General features: G+C 41.6%; 1 protein-coding gene across 3 annotated transcripts in view; it reads left to right on the plus strand.

Annotated features, from left to right (window-relative positions):
• DLC1 (DLC1 Rho GTPase activating protein) overlaps positions 1 to 18,519 on the plus strand; it is a 590,258-nt gene that overhangs the window by 22,499 nt on the left and 549,240 nt on the right. For all 3 annotated transcript variants that reach the window (XR_005776381.1, XM_040418808.1, XM_040418809.1), the window contains exon 2: positions 13,408 to 14,452. Coding sequence is in view for 2 of the 3 variants with exons in the window: in XM_040418808.1 (XP_040274742.1) it covers positions 13,466 to 14,452 (987 nt within the window). In the remaining variant the exon portion in view is untranslated. The remainder of the gene's footprint in view (positions 1 to 13,407; positions 14,453 to 18,519) is intronic.

Consider the following 18,519-nt stretch of genomic DNA (forward strand, 5'->3'; position numbering starts at 1 on the left):
TTTATGTGTAATAAAGGGTGTATTGGAGTGCCGGTACCTTGTAATTTTTGGCAGCCCTTTCACTTAGTGCACAGGCTTTATGAGTGTAGGAGTCCCACTACCTGAACAATTGTACCATGTGAATGAGGCTTTCATTTATGTGATATACAGTTGTATTGGAGTGCCTGTTCCTTGTAATTTTTGGCAGCACTTGCACTTTATATACAAGTAAATATACAGGAAAAAATGTTCCTAATAATTTTTCCTCTAAAATCGATTTTTCCTCTAAAATCGATTTTATCTTCGGTTCTGTGCATATTATTGTCAGTCTGTAAAAGTGGCGTACTACTCGGACAACATTGTTCCCAGCAGCAACCTAGGAGTCCAAGATGCATCCAGACATCCTCCCCTTGCTGTTCCCGAACCATTTCATTGGTATTTCCATCAATTTCTATGACACCCTCCCCGTTTTAGAGCAGTGGGTGCCTGTTTAATGCTCTGGTTCTCCCATTAACTTCCATCTGTAGAGCACCCGAGCATCCCAAAGTGTTCTACTCGAGCACCCGAGCACTTTGGTGATCGATCAACACTATAAATTACATATGATGGGATCAATAATCTTTCTTCAAGTATAAATTGATACTTGGGTCAAATACTTAGAAATACTTTGGTCCCACGCTTCAAAAATTTTGGTTTTACTAAACCCTTCTATTTGTAGAGCCTGTATATTTCCTGGATATCATAGACTTTTCTAATATCCAATAGAGCTCCAAAGTTACCTACCAGGGACCCTAAGTAAGGCTAGTAGGCTACATTCACATCAGTGTTGGAGGCTTCATTCAAAGTCTCTTTGCACATTCCATCATATTTAATTGGAAAAATAATGCTGCACAAAGCATTTCCATTTCCATTATGTGTACATAATGGAAACCTCAACACAAGTGTGACCAAAATCAAAGTTATATTTAGATTCACAGATTAGATCATTTTTATATTCGAAATACTCATTTAAAATAATTTTCTATAGCTATCCTCATAATCACTCGCTTTGGTCCTTTGAAAATAGAAATTTCTGCTTGAGAAGTACTTATGTTACTTAAAGAGGACCTTTCACCGATCCTGACATTGTGAACTAAGTATCATGACATATACAGCGACGCCCAGGGATCTCACTGCACTTACTATTATCCCTGGGCGCCGCTCCATTCTCCCGTTATGTCCTCCGGTATGTTCGGGAACTTGGTTATAGTAGGAGGAGTCTGCCCTTGTTCTGCTGGGCGTCTCCTTCCCCTAGGCTGTAGCGCTGGCCAATCGCATCGCAGAGCTAACAGCCTGGGAGAAAAAAACCTGCCAGGCTGTGAGCTCTGCGCTGCGATTGGCCAGCGCTACAGCCTAGGAGAAGGAGATGCCCAGCAGAACAAGGGCAGACTCCGCCTACTATAACCAAGTCCCCTAAGTCTCCGCCTACTATAACCAAGTCCCCGAACATACTGGAGGACATAACGGGAGAACGGAGCGGCGCCCAGGGATAATAGTAAGTGCAGTGAGATCCCTGGGCGCCGCTGTATATGTCATGATACTTAGTTCACAATGTCAGGATCGGTGAAAGGTCCTCTTTAAGTTTTACTATACCAAAGACTCATTTCTCCTACTACTTTCTACTTCTGCAAGCCTTGTGAAAAAGAAAGAAAGAGAGTTTGAGTCTTATATATATTTTACTTAAAAAACCATTCCAGCCAATCCTTTCGGACACATAATGCTCCTCTCCAGCATTATTCTAACAATGCCATTTGTTTCACCCCAGTTCATTTACACTCTTTTTGAACCCTTTCATTATGGGCAGTTGTGTCATGTAATCCCCAGTCTGACCACCAGTCCAGAGTTCGATCTCCTGTGTAGACAGTTGGTCAGTCTCACCTGTGTGCAGAGTTCTTGTGAACTATAGGATTATATCAGCATCTATCAAATCCCTCCTGGCAGCTCTCAACTTCATAGAATGAAGTTGATGTTATAATTTCTGCCCTATCTAAGGGACAAGGAGTCCAGTGATATAGTTAGATAACTCCCTGCAATGATTAGCAGAATTAAAAATCTCCCCTGACACACACTATCTATATGCGTGCGCTGTGTGCAGAGTCTTCTGTGTATTTCTATGTGATGTGACATTCTGCTTGAAAGAGCTGACAGGGAGAAATCTATAAAGGCAGGAACAAGGAGACAAGATGAAGCTGCAGCTCAAGGAATACACTGGAGATTCTCCAATATGACTTAGTTCTACAATATGTTTGATCTAGCACTGGCTACCCTTAGATACAACACAGAGCTGAGCAAGTTAAGAGCCAAGGGGATGATGTGAATTGTAGGCTGCAGGGTGGCACATGAGATTGTTGTAGGAAAACCCCATTAGAAGGGAAAAAGGAGACAAGATCGAAGCTGGAAGTCTATCAGTATTAGATCCATGGATTCTACCAATTCTTTGAAATAGCCACTTTGATTATATGAGCTTTTCATGCTTCTACATTGTTTACATTGGTCGGTAAGGAACTATGCCATACTTTCCATAATTAGTCTGAATGGGTCTATGCAAACAGGTGATCGGTGGAGGTGCCGAAAGTCAGATTTCCTCTGATCTAATAAATAGTCAGGTCCATAAATATTGGGACATCAACACAATTCTAAAAATTTTGGCTCTATATATCACCACAATGGATTTGAAATGAGATGAACAAGATGTGTTTTAACTGCAGACTGTCAGCTTTAATTTGAGGGCATTTACATCCAAATCAGATAAACGGTGTAAGAATTACAACAGTTTTCATACGTGCCTCCCACTTGTTAAGGGACCAAAAGTAATGGCACAATTGGCTTCTCAGCTGTTCCATGGCCAGGTGTGTGTTATTACCTCATTATCCCAATTACAATGAGAAGATAAAAGGTCCAGAGTTCATTTCAAGTGTGCTATTTGCATTTGGAATCTGTTGCTGTCAACTCTCAAGATGAGATCCAAAGAGCTGTCACTATCAGTGAAGCAAGCCATCATTAGGCTGAAAAAAACAAAACAAACCCATCAGAGAGATAGCAAAAACATTAGGCAAGGCCAAAACAACTGTTTGGAACATTCTTAAAAAGAAGGAACACACCGGTGAGCTCAGCAACACCTAAAGACCTGGTAGACCACGGAAAACAACTGTGGTGGATGACCGAAGAATTCTTTCCCTGGTGAAGAAAACACCCTTCACAACAGTTGGCCAGATCAAGAACACTCTCCAGGAGGTAGGTGTATGTGTGTCAAAGTCAACAATCAAGAGAAGACTTCACCAGAGTGAATACAGAGGGTTCACCACAAGATGTAAACCATTGGTGAGCCTCAAAAACAGGAAGGCCAGATTAGAGTTTGCCAAACGACATCTAAAAAAGCCTTCACAGTTCTGGAACAACATCCTATGGACAGATGAGACCAAGATCAACTTGTACCAGAGTGATGGGAAGAAAAGAATATGGAGAAGGAAAGGAACTACTCATGATCCTAAGCATACCACCTCATCAGTGAAGTATGGAGGTGGTAGTGTCATGGCATGGGCGTGTATGGCTGCCAATGGAACTGGTTCTCTTGTATTTATTGATGATGTGACTGCTGACAAAAGCAGCAGCATGAATTCTGAAGTGTTTCGGGCAATATTATCTGCTCATATTCAGCCAAATGCTTAAAAACTCATTGGACGGCACTTCACAGTGCAGATGGACAATGACCCAAAGCATACTGCAAAAGCAACCAAAGAGTTTTTAAGGGAAAGTAGTGGAATGTTATGCAATGGCCAAGTCAATTACCTGACCTGAATCCGATTAAGCATGCATTTCACTTGCTGAAGACAAAACTGAAGGAAAAATGCCCCAAGAACAAGCAGGAACTGAAGACAGTTGCAGTAGAGGCCTGGCAGAGTATCACCAGGGATGAAACCCAGCGTCTGGTGATGTCTATGCGTTCCAGACTTCAGGCTGTAAATGACTGCATAGAATTTGCAACAAAGTATTAAAAAGTGAAAGTTTGATTTATGATTATTATTCTGTCCCATTACTTTTGGTCCCTTAACAAGTGGGAGGCACATATGCAAACTGTTGTAATTCCTACACCGTTCACCTGATTTGGATGTAAATACCCTCAAATTTAAGCTGACAGTCTACAGTTAAAGCACGTTTTGTTTGTTTCATTTCAAATCCATTGTGGTGGTGTATAGAGCCAAAAATGTTAGAATTGTGTCGATGTCCCAATATTTATGGACCTGACTGTATGCCCCCTTGTTGGCCAAGTCTTTTATGCTGTCCACTTGGAGGTCCTGTCCATAAAGTGGCTGCTGGTGGAGGGTCATGTCACCAGGCAAATTACCTCCATGTGATTTCTTGTTCATTTAAATATAATGCACCTGCCATCTGCACTTGCACTGTTGGGAGGTTAGTGCAAGTTCAATGTGTTAGAATGGAGGAGTCTGAGCGATGTAGGGACATGACCCTCCATCACCAGCCATTTTATGGACAGGACCTGTATGAGGACAGCACAGAATATTTGCCTAACAAAGGGACATGTAGTCATCTTACATGCACATTGGTCAACAGTAACCAGACAGTGGCCAAATCTTTAAGAGTTGAAAAAATGACTTGAAAAATGACCTGCAAATTAAAATTTTCTATGTGTTCGCTGTAGTAAATTTCCAGCCAAGCATGTGACAGCAATATGGTGGCTCAGGACTGTTTATGCCTCTCTTGCAGTTTGTTTCTGTGGCATGTGATCTGACAGAAGCTTGTTTCCAAAATTATAATGTTGAACACATGTTTATTACAGCTCTTGCCTTACAATGTGTTTTCATGGCAGGTTTTGAATTTTTTAAACAGTTTATTTGGGCGGGGAAGCTCATATACTGTTGGTATTAATTACCTATATTAGACTAGTAAATCTGATTCCTGGGCCAATTCATGTGATGGATGGCTCATTTTAAAATAATACATAAATCACATTTAAATAGAGCTCATTGGAATTTCTGTAAACCAGTGAAAAATATAGGTGGACTCCAGATGTTTGCAGTCCAAACATACAAGATCCTAAACCCCTTATAAACATATATGGGAACCAAGATTCAGACGAAAACACTCACACACACATAGAATCCACAGTACAACTCAGTTTGCATTCACAGGATGATCAGAGGCCCCCGCCCCCCAATCCCCACCCTTAGCATAGTACCCAGTCTGCACACACAGGACACCTAGGCCCTCCAAGCATACACAGACAGGACTACATCAGCTGGTAACAGATAGCGTGCTCCCTACAGGCTGATGTAGATATAAGTTGCCAATTCATTGCATGCTCTGTACAGTGGCAGTGGAGATAGAGTTAGGGCCATTCGGTTCACCACCCCATGCAAATGTCTATTGTTGATTACCATGTCTCTAATGGTCACTCAGAAAGAGAAACTTGAGTTTGGTTAAAAGCACAACATTATTGGAAGATTGTTCCTAAAATGTAGTATAGAGCTGAGAGCAAAGTTCAGATAATTTATTCTCAATATACAAATGAAAAATATTTGCAATCGTAGACTGTCGAGAATTCTTTCTACAAGGACCCCATGCAGGGACAGATTTAAAGTAGTCCTGGAAAAAAAAAAAAAAAGTGGCCCCAATGTTGTAGGTGGGTCCAAATTGTCAGAAGGTGGAGCAACACAAGTAGATGGACTCAATACAATGTGGCAGGGTTAGTAATACCATAATGCAGCACAGAATACCATCCCTCAAAACCAAATACCACAGTGCAGCACAAAATACATCCCCAGAAGCTATCTCTCTCTGGTGGCCATCATTAGCTGCCACGATCTGTCCTTCTTCCTAAATTGTCTTGGATATGGAGCAGGGAGCTTAAGAGGTGAAATGTGGGCCACAACACCTTCAGCATGCAGTATGGACTTCCTCTAATAAAGACCCTTATAATTACCCCAGTAGTAGCGACAGTCAGGAGGGCTCTGGTGGCCTTATGGGCATCGGCCCACCAGGAAAATTCCCTGTAGGGTCTATGGCCAGTCTGCCCCTGACCCCATACAGATGCTATGGGAAACTTAGAGAGAGGGTCCCACTGCTTTGTATTCACATCTATAGATGAATTACAAGGCCATATGAATAAACTACTTTATGAAATAAGCCAAATTGTGAAGCATTGTTTATAACGGATAACAAGCTGGAACACCAGCGTGCAGATAACAGAGATTAGCTGCTTTTCCTCCATAAGGCTTTTGATACTCTGGCTGGACAGACGGCCTAAAATGACCCAGAAGAAATAGCAATGTGATGTTAAGCAGTAGTTGGTGTTCTTAATAAGCAGACATGTATTAGATTTTAAGGTGCGAGTCAAAGGAGTCAGCTGTCATTTGTGTTCTGAATATTTCGCAATGCGAGTCTTATGCTTTATGATCTCCTGCCATACAGCTTGGATGCTCCAGTGGAATGCACTCAGAAAACAAGTAGTACAGCTGCAGTTTACAGAAGATTCACATGCTAAGCATCTGTGGAATCATTTTGGTAATAAAGTCATTTAAAGGGGTTTTTACGTGGGAACAGTTCAGTTTTATTAATATCTACAACTGCGCACAAAGACATCATGTTGCCCACACTAGAAGCAATTGTTGACTATGAAGGCATGTGAAAAAGCAGTGGCGTACTCACCATGGAGGCATGCCACGTGGCTTCCATAGGGTCCTGATGTAATGTGCCATAAACTACTGAAATCTTCCTGCTTTCCTACATGACACCACTGCACTTGCCTGTATCCACCACTAGAGGGAGCTCAGTGCAGAAATTTGTACAGATTCCATTTAGTTAAATGTTGACTGTATACATTCCTGTGCACTGAGCTCTCCCAGTTTTATCATATAATGGCTCAGATTTACTTATGTGCCTGTGCCTAGGAACTATAGAAAAAGTGGTGCAAATTGGCACAATGTAGTTTTTTCTATATTTTGACTCGCATAAAAAAAGAGTGGGTCTTAGTAGAAAGGGGAATGGCTTCACGGGGAAAGGGGCATGGCAGTTTGCGCCAAAATTGCCCCACATTCCTGGTGTAATTTTTTTTCTCAAAGTAGGCCAACCTTAGAGTCAGAGAAAAGGGTCCTGAGCCCCTGTGATAAATCTGATGCAGGTCTAAACAGCCTGTGTAAGATTACACCATTTATAGGGTTAGTAAATCAGCCCATTGATGAAGAGGAACAGCATATTTAGAACATTATGGGGGAAGTTTATCAGTGTATTTATGGCAGTTGTCACATAAAGTGGCTAAGTTTTGCTATGCTGCCCTATGCTATCTATGTACGCTCCTGTGCAAAAGTTTAACAAATGTGTTAAAAAAATTGGTCAAGCTAATGTAATTATGGGTAGAACGGTTAGGGGATTAGCATTAAAGGCATATACAAGCCCTATTAACCCTTTTCCCTTATTACCGTCACCATTTTCATTTTCCAAGGCAGATAGTACTGGCAATGAAGGACTATAGTGCTCTGTATGTCATACCATGACTAGACACTTCTTCTTGTCCAGTATACTTGATCATGTTCCACCCATTATGTTTAAGGCACTGTACAAACCGTACTATATTCCTTTATTCCTCCCCAAATCAATTCCCCCCGTGCTCTCTAGTCATGTATATTATCTCATTTATTCTTTATTTAGCATAAAAATGTAGTTGTTTCCCCACCGACAGGTCCATTATGTTGTTTCATGGATTTTATAGCTTACTATTATAATTTTATCTTTTATAACCTTCATCATTGTTGACCTGCTCCAGTTCCTTGCATACACTAAGCACACAATTCACTGGTATGAATAAAAGATACAAATATACCTTCATAGAGGGAGAATTATTAAGACGAGTCATACATTAAAGTTTGTTGGCGTAAAATGTGCCAATTTTTTTAAAAGGCACACATCCCTTAATAAATTTAATGCATTTTGGGCTCACTGTAGTCACAATATGAAATCTACCGCTGTTGTGAGGATGCATAGATTTGTGACATAATTTGCACCATTTCTGTTGGGCGCGTCCTGTCTGCTGTATTTCTTTCCCTGTAACTGACACTGCTTTTAACAGAAGATATTGGCTGGTGACAGTCGAATATTATAACTGAGCATATTAGTGAAGCAGACCAAAAATAAGGAAAAGAACAAACAGCAGTTGGCGCCATACAGATGGTATTCAGTGGCTATACTAATATTTTTATTACAATATATATGACACCGCGCACTCCCCAGCCACTGCCAGCCCACTATCACACAATGAAGGCGTCACAGACACAATTGCCGATAGGTAACAAACAGTGAGTAGTTACCTGTTCCGTAGCTCTTACTCTGTGACTATTCCTTCTTCCTTCGTGTGAACTGTCGTGGTGCTGGGTGTTAGGCTAAGGTTACTAGATTGCGGCTCACGCCCCGGGCCGGTGGCATGATGCCGTGTGTATAATTTGTACCTCGCGCTGATCTCAAGCGGATAGTGACATCACTATACGGACTACGGTGAGTCGTGGGTACCAGAATTCCTATCTACGCGTTTCGGGCAGTACGCTGTCCTTCGTCAGGAAAAGGAATACTGTAATACTGCCTGGTACCTAGTATTTATACACTCCTCTCATTGACCTTAACGCTTTAACTCCTCTGCTCCACATCTTTTTATTCTGAGGATTCCGGGGTGCACGCTACCTACAGATCACTGCATTATTCAATTGCGAACAGCTCAATCTCAGAATTCAACCCTCCAGGTGTTAATGTATCCATATTGAATATCCATTTAGTTTCTGCTCTTGATATATTTTTTATTAAATCCCCCCCTCTAGATCCTAATCTAATTAATTCAATCCCACAGAATGTTGAGCCACCAAATCTCCCCTCATGTTTTTCCATGTAGTGCCTCGACAGTGGATGCCCCTCAAATTTTTTCTCTATATTATATATATGTTCCCCCACTCTTTTCTTTATTTGTCTATTGGTCCAACCAATATATATTTTGTTGCAGGGGCATGTAATAGCATATATTGCCCCCCAACTATTACATGTAATAAAGCCTCTAATATCTTCTTTGTATGTGCCGTTATTATTTGCTATACTGGCTTGTATTTTATTATTAGATATTTTACACCCTACGCATCTTCTGCAAGGGAAGAAGCCATTTTGTTGGCCTATGCCTCCATGGTGTGTTTCAATTATCTGCTTGTTTAGTAATGCAACTATTTGTAGATGCTATAATGTTGCCAATGTTTTTTGCTTTCCTGTAAATGAACCTAGGCTCTTTTGGAATGAGTTCCCCCATCATTTTGTCTTCCCTCAGGGCATTCCAATGTTTAATCACAATTTTCTTGAAGATATTCACCTGACTGTTATATGGTAAAATGAGGGGTGGGATTGTTATCTCATCGTCTTTTAACTTTGATTTTTCCTTTCCTTTAATAATGTTTGTCTATTCATCTGTCCATCCTCAACCTTCTGTGTCATCAACTTAACTACATCATATCCCTTTACCTCAAATTTAAGTCTCATGCACATGTCTGTGGAACACGGACCGTGAGCTACCGGCCTGGATTCCTGCTGAGTGCAAGAGCGCACGGCATCATTGGTTGCTATGACGCCGTGCGCCTGACGCTGTACAGTAATACACTCGTATTATCTATACGAGTGTATTACTGTACAGCAGCGGCGGCACAAAGCGCACGGCGTCATAGCAACCAATGACGCCGTGCGCTAGTGCACTCAGCAGGAATCCAGGCCGGTATCTCACGGTCCGTGTTCCACGGACGTGTGCATGAGGCTTTATCCTGCATGGCTATAGCTTCCCGCTCATACTCCACTAATTTCGTACAATTTCTTTTGATGAGCAGAAATGGGCTCTTCGGAATATTCTCTAGCCACCGTGGAAGGTGACAACTTTCTTTGGAGATAAGACTATTTGCATCCGTAGGTTTATTAAAAGTTATTGTGCATATTTTATTATCCTCAATAAAAATTGTTAAATCTAAAAAATGTATTTCTGTTTTACTAAAAGCCAATGTGAATTCTAAATAAAAATAATTTTTATTAATATCATAAAAAAACTCCTGTAACTGATCTTCCCCTCCCTTCCATATAAAAATCAAGTCATCTATAAAACGCTGCCAGAGGACGAGGTTCGCCCTGAGCTCACCATCAGGGTGTATGGTGTTCCCACCACCCCACATATAAATTAGCGAACCCAGGTGCGAACCTCGTCCCCATCGCGGTCCTCCACGTCTGGAGGTAAAATCTATCATCTTATGTAAAATAATTCCTTTGTTGGACAAACATAATACAATCCCCTATGTATTTAATTTGGGCTTCTGGCATATCCCCCTTTTTTTCAAGAAAGAATTTCACCGCCTCACAGCCTCTTTGGTTCTCAATAACCGTATAGAGCGATTTAACAGCCAGCGTTCCTAATATATATCACTCTTCCCACTTGATGTCATTTAGGATTTGTAATACATGTGTGGTATACTTAAGATATGTGGGGAGGGATTGTGCAAGCGGTTGTAGCTGTTCATCTACATATTTGGAAAGGGCACTAGTAAGACACTCTATGCCCGACACAATGGGCCTACCTGGTGGTTTTATTGTATCCTTATGAATTTTCGGATTGTGGTAAAATGCCGCTATTCTGGGATGTGGCAAATAAATAAACATAGCTTCTTCTTTTCTTAAAATGTCCTGATTCCTCCCTCTTTGTACAGTTTTTTTAGCTCCCTTTATAGGCTTCAGTTGAATCTTTCCTCAATTGTTGGTATGTCTTACTGTCATTCAATATGTTTTTTACCTCCTTGTGGTAGTCCTCTTTCGACATTATAACGATCCCCCCTCCTTTATCCACTGGGTGGATAACAATATTATTATTTTCCTGCATGGATTTAATTGCTTTCCTTTCCCCCTTAGTAATATTACTTAGATATTGGGGATTTTTTGTTTTTTTCACCTTCCTTGGTGACTAACGTCATGAAAGTGTTAAATGCTGCTGAATATTCTTGTAGGGCAGGATATTTGGATTTACATCTTACATTTGTATGTATGAATTGAGTCTCCATCTGGGATTCCTCTCTTACATTTTTTATATATTTTTTGTGTCCCCTCCCCTCCTGCCACCTTCTTAGGGATTTGCTTTTATAAAAATGGCTTCTTCCCTTGCAGAAGATGCATAGGGTGTAAAATATCTAATAATAAAATACAAGCCAGTATAGCAAATAATAACGGCACATACAAAGAAGATATTAGAGGCTTTATTACATGTCATAGTTGGGGGGCAATATATGCTATTACATGCCCCTGCAACAAGATATATATTGGTCGGATCAAGAGACAAATAAAGAAAAGAGTGGGGGAACATATATATAATATAGAGAAAAAATTTGAGGGGCATCCATTGTCGAGGCACTACATGGAAAAACATGAGGGGAGATTTGATGGCTCAAACTTCTGTCGGATTGAATTGATTAGATTGGGATCTAGAGGGGGGGATTTGATTAAAAGTATGTCAAGAGCAGAAACTAAATGGATCTTCAATATGGATACATTAACACCTGGAGGGTTGAATTCTGAGATTGAGCTGTTCGCATTTAAATAATGTAGTTATCTATAGGTAGCATTCACCCGAAATCCTCAGAATAAAAAGATGTGGAGCAGAGGAGTGAAAGGGTTTCCTAACGAAGGACAAGGACGTAGACAGGAATTCTGGTACCCACGACTCACCGTAGTCAGTATAGTGACGTCACTATCCGCTTGAGATCAGCGAGAGGTACGAATTATACACACGGCATCACACCACCTGCTGGGGCGTGAGCCGCAATCTAGTAACCTTAGCCTAACACCCAGCACCACGACAGTTCACACGAAGGAAGAAGGAATAGTCACAGAGTAAGCGCTACGGAACAGGTAACTACTCACTGCTTGTTACTTATCGGCAATTGTGTCTGTGACGCCTTCATTGTGTGATAGTGGGCTGGCAGTGCCTGGTGAGAGCGCGGTGTCATATACAGTACAGACCAAAAGTTTGGACACACCTTGTCATTCAAAGAGTTTTCTTTATTTTCATGACTATGAAAATTGTAGATTCACACTAAAGGCATCAAAACTATGAATTAACACATGTGGAATTATATACATAACAAACAAGTGTGAAACAACTGAAAATATGTCATATTCTAGGTTCTTCAAAGTAGCCACCTTTTGCTTTGATTACTGCTTTGCACACTCTTGGCATTCTCTTGATGAGCTTCAAGAGGTAGTCCCCTGAAATGGTTTTCACTTGACAGGTGTGCCCTGTCAGGTTTAATAAGTGGGATTTCTTGCCTTATAAATGGGGTTGGGACCATCAGTTGCGTTGAGGCGAATTCAGGTGGATACACAGCTGATAGTCCTACTGAATAGACTGTTAGAATTTGTATTATGGCAAGAAAAAAGCAGCTAAGTAAAGAAAAACGAGTGGCCATCATTACTTTAAGAAATTAAGGTCAGTCAGTCAGCCGAAAAATTGGGAGAACTTTGAAAGTAAGGGCTATTTGACCATGAAGAAGAGTGATGGGGTACTGCGCCAGATGACCTGGCCACCACAGTCACCGGACCTGAACCCAATCGAGATGGTTTGGGGTGAGCTGGACCGCAGAGTGAAGGCAAAAGGGCCAACAAGTGCTAAGCATCTCTGGGAACTCCTTCAAGACTGTTGGAAGACCATTTCAGGGGACTACCTCTTGAAGCTCATCAAGAGAATGCCAAGAGTGTGCAAAGCAGTAATCAAAGCAAAAGGTGGCTACTTTGAAGAACCTAGAATACGACATATTTTCAGTTGTTTCACACTTGTTTGTTATGTATATAATTCCACATGTGTTAATTCATAGTTTTGATGCCTTCATAGTCATGAAAATAAAGAAAACTCTTTGAATGAGAAGGTGTGTCCAAACTTTTGGTCTGTACTGTATATTGAAATTTACAGTCCACAGTTCGGCAGCGGTTTGTGCGGTGCCGCTGCGACACCTTCAGCCAAGTGTGTAAACAGGAGCAAGCAAGCACCAGGGGTATCGATTGTTACTTACATTTTTTATTACATGCAATTACAAAAGTATTAAGACACAGGTGCTGGATTGAAACATTTTGAATATGTTTTGTGGCACAACCCTTTAAGTTGTCCAGTTTATTCTGTAGCAAGTGATTATCTCATAAGTAGTACAGAGTCATGGGACTTTACAGAATTCAGATGCATGAAATGAGTTACCCTGTGACTAAAATAAAAAGGATTCTATTGTACAAATGTTGGCAAACAGGGAGTTCATCCAGACAAGGGTTGCTGCATTGCTTGTGGATCGTTTGTCAACATTTAGACCCTAACTGATTTGATTTCTTGTTTGGTAGATGATACTTCACCCGGTCAACTGCATAACTCTTCACGGCATTCCTGTGTTGAAATCACATGCTCCTCTGTCTACGAATCTTATCTGGTGCTTTACTTTGTGACATGTCTGTTTCTGTTCGGAAAAAAAGCTGGGAAGATCATGTATCTCAATGGATTGGATTGTCTTCTAACCCTTCTGGTTGTGATAAATTGTGTTGCCATGGAATTAAAGTAGATAATTTAAAAACAGCTATGGAAGAACATGGGAAAGAAGATATAAAGGAGACAGAGTGTATTTCATTAGAGGATTGTAATGGTTTTCTTGATGCTGAAGAAGGGATCTTCAAGGAAATAGACGAAAATGACAACTTAGATAGAGAAGACCACAGTGCATCTTCAAACACAAGCATTGAAACCGTCATGCCACCTAATGAAAAAGAACTTAAGATCAAGAATGAGGACCGTCTGCCAAACCAGGATGGAATTAGTTCCTTGGCTAAGACTTTTCTTGAAGAAGATATGAGCAATACACTTGAAGTTGGCAATACTAGTGTTGATGAAGAGGAAGACACATATGCAGGAGTTCAAGGTAGAGATAGTAATTATGAGCTCAAAGATGACAATGTGAATGTTTTTGATGGAATATCCTTCAATGAAATGTTACATGGAAATATGGATTTGGAGGAAATGGATATGTCTGGGGAACAGCTGCTAAATTCTGCTAGAATTGCACAACAGAGAAGAAAATCCGATGGGTCAAAAGTTGTATATGAACACAATATCTGCAGTGGTGCGTCCACTGATTCTTGTGATAGTTTACATTTTTGTGTATCTTCGCATTTGGAAACCAAAGGAGAAACTAGAGGCTATCAAAATGTATCACCTCTCTGCAGAGACACCAAAAGTCATGATGAGCCACATTATGAGATGAATGGTGATTTGAATGTCTCACAGGATGGTTTACAAGGAGTAAGTTCAACAAATTGTGCCCAGTCTATTCCCAACCAGGATAACATGTCTACCTGTGAAGTGTTGTGTGATCAAGTTAGACTTCGTAGAAAAAAGGTAAGAATTCACATTTATAAAATGCTGAATTGTATGACCTCAATCTCTAGGTATTTTTACACTTCACTGCATTGTATTAAGTTGACCTTTGATGTATGCATCTTGTGAGTAGAAATATACCTTTTCTGCCATGGTTGTCAATTTTAAAAATTGTGTAAAAGTGGACCATTGTAACCCTTAGGCTAAGGCTATAGTGAGACTTCTGTACTGCCACTAACCAATTTTTAACAGCTGCAATCCACATGATTGCACATAACTCAACAGGTCAATATTACGAATCTATGCGCTGTATATAAATGTTTGTTAGTTAGTTTGTTCATCATAGGCTCCTATGTGCTTCAATGAGTCTCAACCAGGTACTTATACTCTTCATGATCCAACTTTAAATACTGAGGGTTTGTCAAGTCCAGTCCACAGGGTTCTGGAAGATTCTAAGAAAATAATATATTTTTGATGCAACGTGAATTCCAATGTATGCACCAATGTAACTGTAACTGCAGAGGCACGCTTCTCACTCTGCCTCTCATCTCCCATGCATTTCATTCTGCCTCTCATCTCTCTACACGTGCTGTCTAAGAGACAGTTTGTTGCCCATAGCAACCAATCACAGCACAGCTTTCATTTTACTACAACACTTATCAATCTGCCTCTCTTTGCCTGTAGTCAGAAAATAAGGTCCTTTTTTATTCAGAGTGGTAATCTCCCAACATGTGCTGTCGAAAAGACAACTGGTTGCCCATAGCAACCAATCACAGCACAGCTTTCATTTTACTACAGTGCTTCTTACTGTAGACCTATGTTTACCAACCTTTGGTTCCCCAGTTTTTGCAAAACTACAACTCGCATCATGCCCCTACAGTCATCAGGGCATGATGGGGAGATACAAGTTGGGAAACACAAGTCTACATTATTGTAAGAAGCACTCTAGTAAAATGAAAGCTGTGCTGTGATTGGTTGCCATGGACAAAAATAAAAGCTGTGCTGTGATTGGTTGCTATGGGAAACAAACAGTTTGTCTTTTAGATAGCACATGCATAGAGATGAGAGGCAGACTGAAATGCACGGGAGATTTAAAATCCAACAGACTCTATACAAAGGGGCACTTCCAAAGCAGGTGCAAAGATGTTTACTCTGTGAATGGGCTCTTGGGGTGGTAGCGGATTTGGTAAGATTTGAAGGCATGATCAAAGTGCTAGGGTGTCCATACACATTCATTAGCTGTTGGTCGAAAGAGTCAGTAGCGCCCCATACACATTAAACTGTTGGCCAAACACACCGAGAATTTAGACAGTGCTAAGGGGGTCATGTATCAAAGCTGTTCAGGTCCGAAAGTGAAGTGTTTTTTTTTTGTCTGTTTTGTTGGTGAAGTAGGCCATTGCAAAAATTTATGAAGTGTTTGAAACATCTTTTATGTGGCTTGCACCATGGCAAGCTTGTTTGTATTTAGTAAAGGGATGGCCAGATGTTTGTAGTCAAAACTAAATTTTAGCCAAATTTAGAATTGAGATTTTTTGGAAAAAAATTATAATAAAGCCAAGCCAAGTGTACTGCAGTCCCCTGGTGCCAAAAATTTCTTTAAACAAAGCAAACCCCCCAAAAAAATATGTTCAAAAAGTGGCATCTTGTTGCATTACTCCTAAGACTAGATAGTAAAAAAATGTTGAAGGTTTATTACATTGGCTGATACTAGATGATAAATCTGGGAGACTTTTTGATTGTCTAGTCTAAAGGCAAGTTTATGATACTGTCTTTGATGCGCATAGAAGTCAATTACAGTGCAGCTTTCAGTTTTCAAGAGTGCTGTAAGAAATGAAAGTTGTGCTGTGTTTGCTTAAATTCTGGTGCAATTTTAGTGCCACAACTATTCCTGATAAGCCACACCCTTTGTTGAGCATAGAGGAAAAAAGTGTTTAGAACCCTTAATAAATGTGGTATAAGAATTATGGTTCATTTGCCGTAGTAAATGTGCTTCAGTGTACTGCTTTGGACTGCTGCTGTAGCTCAATAGTTAAAAATCAATCAGAAGCACTACGGGGTAGCCCTAGCCTAAAAACTATACACTACAGCAGGGGCAGTGGCGTAACTAGAGTGTTATGGGCCCCAGTGCAAACTTTGTATCGGGGCCCCCCTACCCCCCGATTTTTATAAAGAAGCGGCAGATTTTCTTACTAATGGCTTTCCCGTGTGGCTAGTCCGCTGCGTGAATGAGGGCCAAGCCCCATTCCGGACAGCAGAGACACGGAGCAGTAACACGATTGATAATGCTCCGTGCCTCTCTGTGACCTTTTTACTAAAAAATCACAGGGAGATAAAGTGGTCACCGTGATTTTGTAGCAAAACGATCATAGAGAGGCATGGAGCATTATCAATCATGTTACTGCTCGGTGTCTCTGCTGTCCGGAGCGCCGCTTGGCTCTCTTTCACACAGCAGATTAGCCACACGGGATCCGCTCGTGTGAAAGAGCCCAATGCATGGCTACACTCACCCAATCCTAATAAAATCTGGTCCTACCTCATCCAGGGTGTCGCTGGCGTCGGTGTGATGTCCGCTGGATCCAGAACAAGGTCCCTGTGGTGATAGAAAAAAAAAGAATAATCACATAAGGAAGGGATGGTGACTACCCCTGTGAAACTACCAGCTGGGGGAGCTCTGCTGGCCTGGTAGACTGAGCTATGCCAATGTATAGCAGGGTAATTTAGGACATTTCCCCTAAGTGCTACCACACAGTACTAATGTCCACATTGTGGCCCCTCACAGTAGTAATGCCCATCTTGTGGCCTTTCACAGTAATTAAGCCCACCTTGTGGTCCCTTCACAAAAGTTATGTCCTTCTTGTGGCCCCTCACAGCAGTTATGCCCACCTTTGTTCCTGTCACAGTAGTTATGCCCAGATATGTGCCCCTCACAGTAGTTATGCCAAATATGTGCCCCCTAACAGTAGTTATGCCAAATATATGCCCCCTCACTGTATTTATGCCAGATATGTGCCCCTCACAGTGGATATGCCCAGATATGTGCCCCTCACAGTGGATATGCCCAGATATGTGCCCGCTCACAGTGGTTATGCCCAGATATGTGCCCACTCACAGTAGTTATGCCCAGATATGTGCCCCTCACAGTGGATATGGCCAGATATGTTCCCCCTCACAGTAGTTATGCCAGACTATGTGCCCCTCACAGTAGTTATGACCAGATATGTGCCCCCTACAGTGGTTATGCCATATTATGTGCCCCTCACATTAAATATGCCCACATATGTGCCCCTCACAGTGGTTATGCCAGATTATGTGCCCCCCTCACAGTAGTTATGCCTTTATATGTGCCATCTCATAGTTATGCCTTTATATGTGCCCCCCTCACAGTAGTTATGCCAGATATGTGCCCCCCTACAGTGGTTATGCCAGATTATGTGCCCCTCACATTAGATATGCCCACATATGTGCCCCTCACAGTGGTTATGCCAGATTATGTGCCCCCCTCACAGTAGTTATGGCAGATTAGGTGCCCCCTCAGTAGAGATGCCCACTTTTGTGCCCCCTCACTCTAGTTGTGCCCATCAACCCCCCCCCCCCTTCCCCTTTGCCCCCAGTCTGCAGTGTTAGGAAAATAAAAATAAAACACATACTTACCCTCTTCCCTGATGTTGCGCTGCCACACTGACATCGCACTGCTGGCTGTACTAAAGGCAGTTTCCCGGGCCTTCAGAGCTCCTCCCACAGCCAGCAGCCCGATGTGCGGCCAGCAGAGGGAGCGCTAGAGCTCCTGCTTCACTGATGATCTGGAGACAGCCCGGCAGTGACAAGAACTGCCGGGCCGAGTGTATGTGAGTGAGTGCGCGCGTCCTCCCTCTTCCTCCCACCCCCTCTGCGCAAACCTCCCCCACCTTGCCTCATATTAAACATGTAATGGAGCCAGTGGCGTAGCGTGGGTAACAAGCACCCGGGGCAAGCCAAGTATTGCGCCCCCCCCCCCCCAACCTGTGACCACGCCCCTTTTTTAAACAAATAATGTAATAGATGTCACCTGCAGTCCTATGTAACACCACAGATAACACGGTGATAACTAT

This window comes from Bufo bufo, chromosome 2, assembly GCF_905171765.1.
Source record: "Bufo bufo chromosome 2, aBufBuf1.1, whole genome shotgun sequence".
Taxonomy (NCBI): domain Eukaryota; kingdom Metazoa; phylum Chordata; class Amphibia; order Anura; family Bufonidae; genus Bufo; species Bufo bufo.